Source organism: Geotrypetes seraphini, chromosome 1 (assembly GCF_902459505.1).
Source record: "Geotrypetes seraphini chromosome 1, aGeoSer1.1, whole genome shotgun sequence".
In the NCBI taxonomy this organism is placed as follows: domain Eukaryota; kingdom Metazoa; phylum Chordata; class Amphibia; order Gymnophiona; family Dermophiidae; genus Geotrypetes; species Geotrypetes seraphini.
In genome coordinates, this window is record NC_047084.1 from 94009071 (window position 1) to 94021647 (window position 12577).

Sequence of the window (12577 nt, forward strand, 5' to 3'; positions counted from 1 at the left end):
GCATTTTAGCGGGCTAAATATACGTGCACGCTAACCGCTAACGTGTCCATAGACTAACATGCACGCGTTAGCGTTTAGCACGTGGTTAGCATGCACTAAATTACTTAGCGCACCTTTGTAAAAGGAGCCCTAAGTGATTGGAAGTTTTGTGGGTTCGATCCCGTTACTGCTCCTTGTGTCCCTGGGCAAGTCACTTAATCCCCCATTGCCCCGGGTACCACAACTAGATTGTGACTGATGAGGAAAAAACAGAGTACAGTGTTCCCCCCCCCGCGAATTCGCGATTCGCAGTTTCACTCATTCGCGGTATTCTCTGACTGCCTTTTCCTATACTAAAGTCAGGCTACACCAATCAGGAGCTACATGTCAAAGCAGCTCCTGATTGGTGTAGCCCGACTTCAGTACAGGAAGAGGCGGTCGGAGTATACCGCAAGTGATTTCCTTCACTCGCCGGCGCTCCAGCTGCCCTCTCCTACCTCCCCAGGCAAAAAACCGTATTTGCGGTTTTTCGATATTCACGGGGGATCCTGGAACGGAACCCCTGCAAATATCTGGGGTGTACTTTACTTGATAAAGTTACTTTGTTGTAAACCACATAGTAGATATGTAGTGGTATATCAAGAATTGTAATTAATTATACACATTATTTGGAGTTACACATTATTTTGAGTTATTTTTGATTTACACTGGGGAACTTGTAATAACATTTTGCTGATGCACAAAATATGTGAGAGTTTTCCTTTGCTTTCATTGCATGCTGATGGGCTTATGAGGGTGTTTGGTCTCTCATCATCATTGTCTGGGTTTATCGGCATTGGTGCCTCTGATTCTGGCACCTGTCAGTTGATAGCGCGGTGTGGATCATTCTGCAGGCCTTGATTGTCCTGCAGAAGTTGTCCTAAGATTTACTAGGGGTATAGAGAAGTTCTCCCCCAACTCCGTTTCTGATCTGAATATGGGATTTCTTCAAGCTAAATGTCCATTTGGTGACAGCCTTGTGTTCCTGTCTGCCTCTTTATGGCCCTTACAAAGGTGATTACCGCAGTGGCCTGTGGTAATCGCACCAAAGCCTGTTAGGAATTGACACTTGGCAGCCGCTACTGTGGCTTTATAAAGGGGGGGGGGGGTAAAAATCTTTCTTAAGCTAGGCCCTTGAGGTGGATTGTGGGAGGCATCAGCCATTGCCTAAGACCATTGCCTCTGTCATCTGTAAGGGAAAGAGAAGAGGCTACATAAGTCTAGTCTACCAAGTGCTAGAGAAGTTGGCACAATACAGCTTGCAGGGAAAGTTATGGCATCTGTAGGGAGAGAAAGAGCAGATGGGTATATTATCCCAGGTACACAAGAGCATAAGAATTGCCGCTGCTGGGTCAGACTGGTGGTCAATCCTGCCCAGCAGTCCGCTCACGCAGCGGCCCTCAGGTCAAAGACTAGTGCTCTAAATGAGTCCAGCCTCACCTGCGCATGTTCCAGTTTAGCAGGAACTTGTACAACTTTGTCTTGAATCCCTGGAGGGTGTTTTCCCCTTTAACAGACTCCGGAAGAGCGTTCCAGTTTTCCACCACTCTCTGGGTGAAGAAGAACTTCCTTACATTTGTACAGAATCTATCCCCTTTCAGCTTTAGAGAGTGGCCTCTTGTTCTCTCTACCTTGGAGAGGGTGAACAACCTGTGTTTATCTACTAAGTCTATTCCCTTCAGTATCTTGAATGTTTTGATCATGTCCCCTCTCAGTCTCCTCTTTTCAAGGGAGAAGAGGCCTAGTTTCTCCAATATCTCACTGTACGGCAACTCCTCCAGCCCCTTAACCATTTTAGTCGCTCTACTCTGGACCCTTTCAAGTAGTACCGTGTCCTTCTTCAAATACAGCGACCAGTGCTGGATGCAGTACTCCAGGTGAGGGCGCACCATGGCTCGGTACAGCGGCATGACAACCTTCTCCGATCTGTTTGTGATCCCCTTCTTAATCATTACTAGCATTCTGTTCGCCCTTTTCGCCACCACCGCACATTGCGCAGACGGCTTCATCAATTTGTCGATCAGAACTCCCAAGTCTTTTTCCTGGGAGGTCTCTCCAAGTACTGCCCCGGACATCCTGTATTCGTGCATGAGATTTTTGTTACCGACATGCATCACTTTACACTTATCCACGTTGAACCTCATTTGCCATGTTGATGCCCATTTCTCGAGCTTGGTTATGTCACGTTGCAGATCTTCGCAATCCCCTTGCATCCTCACTACTCTGAATAACTTCGTATCATCTGCAAATTTAATCACCTCACTCGTACCAATGTCCAGGTCATTTTTAAAGATGTTGAAGAGCATGGTTCCAAGTACCATGCCCTGCGGCATCCCACTGGTGACGCTCTTCCAGTCAGAATATTGTCAATTTACCCCCACTCTCTGTTTCCTATGCTCCAGCCTGTTTTTAATCCACATGAGTATTTCACCTTCGATTCCATGGCTTGCAATTTTCCAAAGTAGTCGTTCATGTGGAACCTTGTCAAACGTCTTCTGAAAATCCAGATATACAATGTTGATTGAGTCACCCTTGTCTATCTGCCTGTTTACTCCCTCAAAGAAGTGCAGCAAATTCGTCAAACACGATCTGCCTTTGCTGAAACCGTGCTGACTGGTCCTCATCAGCCCGTGTCCGTCAAGGTGATCAATGATGCGGTCCTTTATTAGCATCTCTACCATCTTTCCCAGTACCGAGGTCAGACTCACCGGTCTGTAGTTACCTGGATCCCCCTCAAACCTTTCTTGAAGATCGGTGTAACATTCGCCACCTTCCAGTCTTCTGGATTCTTTCCCGATTTGATCGACAGATTGGCTATTAGTTGAAGCAGTTCAGCTATAGTCCCTTTCAGTTCCTTGATGACCCTCAGATGGATGCCATCAGGTCCCAGGGATTTATCACTCTTTAGCCTATCAATCTGCCTGCATACCTCATCTAGACTGACCGTCAATCCTGCCAGTTTCCCTTCGTTTCCAGCATATAGCCAGAGGGGTTCCGGTATGCTGTGTATATCCTCTTCCGTAAATACAGACGCAAAAAATGTGTTCAGTTTGTCGGCAATGGCTTTGTTCTCCTTTAGCACTCCCTTTATTCCATGGTCATCCAACGCTCCCACCGCTTCCTTCGTAGGTCGTTTCCCCTTAATATATCGAAAGAATGGTTTGAAGTTTTTTGCCTCCTTGGCTATTTTTTCCTTGTCGTCTCTTTTGGCCCCTTTCACTGCCTTGTGGCACCTGCGTTGATGTTGTTTGTGCTTATTCCAGTTTTTGTCCATTTTTGACCTTTTCCATTTCTTAAACAAAGTTTTCTTGTCTCTGATCGCTTCCTTCACCTCTACAGTAATCCATGCCGGTTGTTTGTTCTTTTTCCTCTTGGATCCTTTGTTTATACACGGTATATGTAGATTTTGCGCCTCGGTGACTGTCTTTAAAAAGGGACCAAGTTTGCTCTAAAACACAGAAACATTGAATATGATAGCAGAAAAGGGTCACCGGCCCAACAAGTCTGCCCACTTTAATGATCCTCCCCCCTAAGTTCTTCCTTAAAGTGATCCCACATGCTAATCCCATTTTTTCTTAAAATCTAGCACGTTGCTAGCCTCAATTACCTGCAGTGGAAGATCATTTCAACAATCAACCATCCTTTTAGTGAAGAAATACTTCCTAGTGTCGCTATTAAATCTCCCACCCCTGATTTTCAATGGATGCCCTCTTGTTGCCGTAGGTCCTTTAAGAAAAAAGATATCTTCTTCTACCTCAATAGGGCCCATAACATATTTGAACATCTCAATCACGTCACCCTGCGTTCCTCGAGTGAGTATAGCTGCAACTTACCCAGACGTTCCTCATACGAGAGATCTTTGAGTCCTGAGACCATCCTGGTGGCCATTCGCTGAACTGACTCAACATTTACAGAATAATACTTAGGTGGAATTTTGGCATATATGTGCCATTATTTTAATGAAACAAGCACATAATGTGTACTTAAATGTGAGCTAGTACTTTATGGAATCAAGTTTTTACTTTATGGAATTGCCCTATATATGGATAAATTGCCCTATATGTGGATAAATGTTTTTAAAATACATAATTTTACCATATTTACTTGAATATAAACTGAGATTTTAAGGCCCATAAATGGGGGTCTCAGTTTATATTTGTGTCAGCGCCCCCCTTACAGACCACCGGGCCTGCTGTAAGACCCGATAGTACAATGGAGCCGACTATAGCAACTCTCATCTCCCTCCCGCCTCCCTGATTAGTAAAATTCCTGGTGGTCCAGCCGTGAACAGAGCGATTTTCCTATGCTCCTGCCCTGTGCAGAGCCACTATCTGAATGACTACCATGAGATCTTGAGGCAACCTCGCAAGTTCTCATGGTCTCAGAAGAACTCATGACAGCCATTCAGATAGCGGCTCTGCACGGGACAGGTACGTAGGAAGATTGCTGCTGGACCACCAAAGATTTTAAAGGTACGTTTTTTACTAATCAGGTGAGACTGGTGAGTGTTAGAGTTGGCCAGGACAATAGGCGGGAGGGATCCCTCCTGTCCTAACCCACCGCTGGACCACCAGGGCTTACAGCACGCCCAGTGGAGGCCTGCAAGGCATCGGAAGAGAGTGGGATCAGGGTGTAGAGCCTGATAGGGCAAGGAGGGAGGGGCAGAGCTGGGCAGGGGAGGAAGTGAGGGAAGGGGGCTGGGTGCAGAGCTGGCAGGGTACTTGAATATAACCCTTCTGGTTTATGTTCGAGTCAACCTTTTTTCTTCCCTTTTGGGAGGAAAAATGTTACCTCTGTTTATGTTTGGGTTGCTTTATGTTCGAGTATATACAGTAATCTAGGTACTAATTTCTCATTCCTGTCTTAGTGTTTGTATCGCATATCATTTTTATTTTTGTTTTCTAATAGGATATAACTCCCAAATGCCAGCTGTACATTCACCAGATAGTTCAGTTTCTAACTGCATTGGAACAGAATAGTAAGATAACCTTTCCAGTGCTGGAAGAGGAACTGTTAAAGCTGCTAGATGATATTGCTGTCTTTAACCCCCCAGGTGGGTTGAATATTTACTATTTAAAAACATCTGCATTTAAATCTCTCAATTTCCTATTTATCTAGAACATAAGAATATCCATACTGGATCAAACCAATGGTCTATTTAGCCCAATATCCTGCTTCTAACAGGAGCTAGACCAGGTCACAAGTTTATAGTTTTTTAAAAATTTATAATCTGCCTTTGTCCGAGGTGGAGCACAAAGTAGCATACATAATCATAAAAGAACTAACAGGGAGGGGAAAGATGAGATAGTAGTGCCCAGGGGTGGGGAGGGAGATAAGAAGACATGGTACCTAAGGAATGGAATGGAGAGGAGGGGAGATGATTATAAAAAAAAAATTAACGACCAGATTTTCTGGTCCTTTTACAAAACTGCGCTGCTGAGCAGCACATGCTAAATGCCGAGCCGCCCATCCAGTGGTTATTCAGTTTAGACCTATGATTATGCCTTATCCTGTGTTTGAATGAAAAATAAGGATTTCTTGATATGGTGGTCTATTTGTTTTAAGTTATAACAGTGGTTATTCAAGTAGTATTTATTGAATAGGTTAGATGGTGCATTTTAGGATTATGACCAATTTCTGGTTGTGGCTTTTCAATGTAGGCATATTTCTTAGCATCACCAACAGATCAGTCCAGAATTTGTGGGCTAGGTAGAGATAGAGAACACAGAACTGAGCTCTGCTTTAAGAGGCACTGTGTAGCTGTTCCAGTTCAGTGTTTCTCTGTCTCCAGTGGGTGGAAGATGCAGCTTCTGTACTGATCTCTAGATCAGTGTTTCTCAGCTCAGTCCTGGAGTACCCCTTTGCCAGTCAGGTTTTCAGGATATCCACATAGAATTTGCTTAAACTTGATTTGCATACACTGCTCCATTATGTGGATATCTTGAAAACCTGAGTGGCAAGGGGTACTCCAGGAACAAGTTGAGAAACACTGATCTAGATGATTACTCTTGTAGTTGAGATGGAGGTCTGGCTGAGCTGGTTGGCCTTTAGGGGTATACCTCCTTTTCATTGTCCTTCTTCTTTGAAAAAAACACTGCCTTGTGTCTTCTTTGCAGAAACCTTTGTCAAGTCTTCATTCAATTGGAGAGGGGGGAGATTCTTCCAAGCTGATCTGTTGCGCCCTTTTTAATTTTAACGGGAGTTTCCTCACTATTTGTCCCATGGTGGCATAGGCTGAAGCAGTGAAGCGCTGCTCCTGCTATGATGTGTGGCAAGCATAGTGTGACCATATGGCTCCAGAAAAAAAGGGGACGGATTGAGACATCCGGGTTTTACTTCCATTGAAAGCAATGGAAGTAAGAAGAACAGATTGAGACATCTTGGTTGCTTTCAATGGAAGTAAAACCCGGATGTCTCTCAATCCGCCCCTTTTTTCTGGAGCCATATGGTCACACTAGGCAAGCAGCATCAGGCCACTGATCCGATTTTAAGCTTTCTCCCTGTTGGTGACAAGAATAATTACAAGAAACAGATGGTAATCCAGTCTGACTTTGGACCATGTGGTGCCTTTTAAGGGAGAAACTTTGGAGGAGAGTTTGGCCATGGCACAGGTTTCTTCAGAGAGCATGGGAACAGTGGCCCTGTTGGATTTTTGCCCACCTCTCCCGCTGGCTGAAATGTTGCCCCCTTTGCTTCCTTCTTCACAGCGGTTGTCTGACTGACTGTGCCTCCTGCTCTCACTCTTCCCCTTCTCTTGTGGCAAACACAGACAGACATCTGATGCTCCATCACCCCCTCCCAGCCACATGACACCCAATACTCTCCCCCCCCCCAGTTTGCTGTAGAGACACATGGAACTAAATGAGAAGAGCTGCATGTCAGGCAGCAGCTTCCTGTTCTGCACTGCAATGTTTACATTCAGACCAGGTGGCAGAAGAGGAGGTTGCTGCTGTTTTTCATTCCATGTGTGTCTGTGACTGGGCTGGGTCTGTGCAGGCAGGGGAAGGAAAGGAGGGAGATGTTATGCCCGTGCTTGTATTTGTGATCTGCATCAGAGGTTCTGTAGTGGGAGACAGAAGTACCGTGTTTCCCCCAAAATAAGACTGTCTTATATTAATTCTGGATCCAAAAAACACACTAGGGATTATTTTCAGGGGATGTCTTATTTTTTCATGTACAGTGATCATCTCTCCCTTCCTCTCCTCCACCCCAATTCTTCCTTTTTCCTTTCTCTCCCCCACATGTGCAGCATTTTTCCTCCACTCTCACCCATCCCTTTGTGCAATGTCTTTCTTGCCTCCCTCCCATCCCTTGTGCAGCAGAACCCTTGCAGCTTCTATCCCTCCCTTCCTCCCATCCCCCCCCCCCCGTGTAGCATCTTTCTATCCCCCTGCCTCTGCGCACCTCCCCCATCCCCCCACTGACCCATCTCTCCTTCCCATCTGAACCGCGAGACAGGAATACCTTATAACAAACAGGCAGCATCAGCACTCGGCAGGAATCTACACAGGCTGCTTTGCGGCCTTCTATCTCCCGGGCGTTCCTCTGCTGCATTGCTGATGTCATCATCAGCAGAAGAATGCCCAGGATATAGAAGGCTGTGAAGCAGCCTGTGTAGATTGCTGCCGAGTGCCGATGCTGCCAGTTTGTTATAAGGTATTCCTGTCTCGTGGTTCAGATGGGAGGGAGAGATGGCTCGGCGGGGGAAAGCATTGCTGCTGCCGGCAACTAGGGCTTATTTTAAGGGGGTAGGGCTTATATTAAGACCTATCCCGAAAATCATGCTAGGGCTTATTTTCAGGGTAGCTCTTATTATCCCAGGACAAGCAGGCAGCATATTCTTAACGTATGGGTGACGTCACCGACGGAGCCCCGGTACGGACACTTTTAACTAGAAAGTTCTAGTTGACTGCACCGCGCATGCGCGGGTGCCTTCCCGCTCGACGGAGGAGAGCGTGGTCCCCAGTTTCTTCGTTTCCGCGGAGCGAAGAAGACGCATGTGCTTTCAACGGCTGTTGAAATTTTCTACTTTGCCTTCCCGCTCGCGTAATTTTCTTCCTTTTTTGCTTTTTTCCCTTCGGGTTTCTTTTTCGTCTAAAAAAAAAAAAAATTCTTTAATTTGTCTTTTCCTTTATTTTTCTGGCCGGCCCCGGCGGGGCCTGTTGCCAACATACAGGCCTCCGGGTTTGATTTTGCGGAGGCCGTGTTTCCATTCATGCCCCCTCAGCCGGGTTTTAAGAAGTGCCAGCGGTGTGCACGCCCGATCTCTCTCACTGACCCGCACAATTGGTGCTTACAGTGCCTGGGTCCAGAGCATCGGGCTGACACCTGCACCCGCTGTGCTACTCTTAAAAAACGTACATTAAAGAATAGGCAGATCCAGCAGAACATCCTTTTTGGCACCGGATCTGCCATGGAGTCTGCCACACCATCGATGGCGCCGCTAAAGTCGGCACCGACTACCTCCACACCGCCTGATCCTTCCTCGGGGTCGATGGCGTCAGGTAAGCCGGCTAAGAAGCCTTCCACTTCCCTTGAGCGCCCTCCTGCCACGGCGGCGACACCGGTCCTCCCGGCATCCAGCCGACCCCGTAAACGCTCCGCCCCGATTTCGGTGAGTGCCTCGTCATCGGCCTCCTCATCGCCGGGGCGTAGAGCAGCACCTATGATACCGAAAAAGAAAAAAGCGGTACCGGTGCCTCCTCTGGACGACCGCATTGCGGCCATACTCCAAACTCAATTACAGGAGCAGCTACAGCAACAACTACAGCACCTGTTGCCAACAATATTGGCCCCGCTCCTTCCGGTACCGGACCGTCCCGAGCCTCGCACCATACCACCGGAGTCGACTCCATCGGTACCATTAAACACGTCCATGCCGGTGCTCACGGCGGAACCCATCAACCCTCTCGTGCAACTGCACTCTGATGCCGATCCTCTCCGACATCAGGACCGTCGCCAAGCCAACCGAGACCGGCACTGCTCCTCTTCCCCCGGTACCGTCTCCATGCGTTCTGGCAAATCTCTCTCTAAGACTCGCCACGCAGAACCATCCACACCACCGTCCCGTCCTATACACACCGACGTCAGGGACCCGGACCTCTGGGAAGAATCCCAACCCGGTACCGACGATGAGGCTTCTTCAACCGACGAGGAGCCCTCCACAATCGATACCGGTTCCAAGCCTGAACAATCCTCGTTCACCAAATTTCTTCGGGAAATGTCAGCGGCTCTCTCTATCCCATTAGAATCTGACTCTAAAAAGTCACAGGCTTTCTTAGATGCCCTAGACTTCGAGCAACCTCCCAAAGAATTCCTAAAGTTACCCGTCCACGACATCTTACGGGAAACTTTCTACAAGAATTGGGAGAACCCTCTCTCGGTACCGGGGGCCCCTAGAAAACTGGATAGTCTCTACATGGTCATCCCTATCCCGGGGTTTGACAAACCCCAACTACCCCATGAATCTCTTCTTGTCGAATCCACCTTGAAGAAAACCCAGGGATCCAGTATTTATGCTTCTACCCCTCCTGGCAGAGAGGGCAAAACGATGGATAAATTTGACAAGCGCCTTTATCAAAATTCAATGCTTGCAAACAGAGCCAATAATTACACCTTTCACTTCTCCTTCTACATGAAGCATCTGGTTCAACAACTCTCTTCATTACAAAAGTATCTTCCTGAACGAAGGTCCCTCTTTTCCAACAACACATTTCCAGTCTGCTCCAACTCCGCAAATTCATGGTGCGCTCTATTTATGATTCTTTCGAGCTCACCTCTCGAGCTTCGGCCATGGCGGTTGCTATGAGACGTCTGGCCTGGCTGAGAGTTTCCGACCTCGATGTTAACCACCAAGACCGCTTGGCTAACGCACCTTGTCTTGGTGATGAACTTTTCGGAGAGTCCCTAGACTCCACCACCCAGAAACTCTCTGCTCACGAGACCAGGTGGGATACTCTCATCAAACCAAAGAAGAAGACTCCGCCTGCTCGCCCCTATAGACAGCAGTCTTCATACCAACGCAGATTCTCAGCCAGACCTCTTCATCCACCTCCGCAACAACCTCGACGACCTCGTCAGCAACAGCAAACTCAGGCTCGCTCCCAATCTCATCAACCTGCCAAGCCTCTCCCTCAGTCAAAACCTTCTCAGCCCTTTTGACTCCTTTCTCCAGGGCATAGCCAGTCTTTCACCAGCGTTACCTCTTCCTCAACCTATCGGAGGACGCCTGCAACTTTTTCTCAGCCGTTGGGAGGTCATCACGTCAGACCAGTGGGTCCTTACCATCATTCGCCACGGCTATTCTCTCAACTTCCAGACTCTTCCACCAGACAATCCTCCCGTAGAGTCTGCTTCTCACTCCTCTCAAACCCTCCTCCTTCTCAAGGAGGTTCAATCCCTCCTTCTTCTCAATGCCATCGAAGAAGTCCCCCAAGACCAAAGGGGTCAGGGATTCTACTCCCGCTACTTCCTGGTACCCAAGAAGACAGGAGACCTACATCCCATCCTCGATCTCAGGGACCTCAACAAGTGTCTGGTCAAGGAAAAGTTCAGAATGCTCTCCCTGGCCACGCTTTACCCTCTTCTCTCTCAACACGATTGGCTATGTTCCCTAGACCTCAAGGAGGCCTACACTCACATTCCAATCAATCAGACTTCACGTCGCTACCTCCGGTTTCAGATACAGCACCATCACTACCAGTACAAAGTGCTACCCTTTGGCCTCGCATCATCACCCAGGGTGTTCACCAAGTGCCTTATTGTGGTGGCGGCCTTCCTCAGGTCTCACAACCTCCAGGTGTTCCCCTACTTGGACGATTGGTTAGTGAAAGCACCTACGTCTCCGTTGAGTGGCTTGTGCTACAAGCCACTCAACACACCATCTCTTTCCTCCATCTTCTGGGGTTCGAGATCAACTACCCCAAATCGCATCTGCTTCCCACACAGCGACTTCAGTTCATTGGAGCAGTTCTCGACACCACTCTGATGAGGGCGTTTCTCCCCTCCGACCGTCAACAGACCCTGCTCCATCTTTGCCGCCAGGTGCTCCTTCATCACTCCATCCCTGCTCGGCAGATGATGGTCCTCCTGGGCCACATGGTTCCACGGTCCATGTGCTCCCTCTAGCACGACTCCACCTCAGAACACCTCAATGGGCTCTAGCCAACCAATGGTCTCAGACCACGGACCTTCTTTCTCATCCCATCTGTGTGACATCATCTCTTCAGCGATCTCTTCAATGGTGGTTGAACTCCTCCAATCTTTCCAGGGGTCTGCTTTTTCATCTACCCCCTCACTCCATGGTCATCACCACGGATGCCTCCCCCTACGCATGGGGAGCCCACCTGGGAGAACTTCGCACACAGGGTCTCTGGACCCCTCAGGAACGTCAACATCATATCAACTTCCTGGAACTCAGGGCCATGTTCTATGCACTCAAAGCTTTCCAACACCTTCTCTACCCTCAGGTTCTTCTCCTGTGCACAGACAACCAAGTCGCCATGTATTACATAAACAAGCAAGGCGGCATCGGTTCTCCCCTCCTCTGTCAGGAGGCCATCCGCATCTGGACCTGGGCCACGGCCCGCAATCTCTTCCTCAAGGCTGTCTACATCCAGGGCGAACAGAACTCCCTGGCCGACAATCTCAGCCGCATCCTTCAACCTCACGAGTGGACTCTGGATCCGACCACACTCCACTCCATCTTCGATCGGTGGGGCACTCCTCAGGTGGACCTCTTTGCAGCTCCTCACAACCATCAACTGCCCCTTTTCTGTTCCAGACTCTCCTCTCCTCATCGTCTAGCCCCGGATGCGTTCCTGCTCAACTGGACGGGTCGGTTTCTCTATGCCTTCCCTCCACTTCCTCTGATGTTGCGGACGTTGTTCAAACTCCGCAGAGACAATACCGCCATGATTCTCATCGCTCCTCGGTGGCCTCGCCAACACTGGCTCTCTCTCCTGCTCCAACTCAGCTCCAGGGAGCCCATTCCTCTTCCTGTGTTTCCTACTCTACTTACGCAGCAGCATCAGTCTCTACTACATCCCAATCTGTCCTCGCTCCACCTGATAGCTTGGTTTCTCTCGGGCTGACCTCTCCACAGAATCTGTCTCAGCCTGTCCGTCGCATTTTGGATGCCTCCAGGAAACCGGCCACCCTCCAATGTTACCATCAGAAGTGGACCAGGTTCTCCTCTTGGTGTCTACTGCATCACCACGATCCCACCTCATTGGCGGTGGAAACTGTACTGGACTATTTGCTCTCTCTGTCCGACGCTGGCCTCAAGTCTACCTCCATCAGAGTCCACCTCAGTGCCATCACTGCGTTCCATGAGCCTATCCTCAGAAAACCTCTTACGGCTCATCCCCTGGTTTCCCGGTTCATGAGAGGCCTCTTCAATGTCAAACCACCTCTGAAGCCTCCTCCAGTCGTCTGGGACCTGAATGTGGTTTTGTCGACCCTCATGAAACCTCCGTTTGAGCCTCTTGCCATTACTTCACTCAAATTTCTGACATGGAAGGTGCTTTTCCTCATTGCCATCACCTCTGCCAGGAGGGTT

General features: G+C 48.6%; 1 protein-coding gene across 2 annotated transcripts in view; it reads left to right on the top strand.

The window, feature by feature from the left end:
- EPG5 (ectopic P-granules autophagy protein 5 homolog) overlaps window positions 1-12577 on the top strand; it is a 244378-nt gene that overhangs the window by 209711 nt on the left and 22090 nt on the right. For both annotated transcript variants that reach the window (XM_033935200.1, XM_033935191.1), the window contains one exon: window positions 4927-5071. In XM_033935200.1, coding sequence (XP_033791091.1) covers window positions 4927-5071 — 145 coding nt within the window. The remainder of the gene's footprint in view (window positions 1-4926; window positions 5072-12577) is intronic.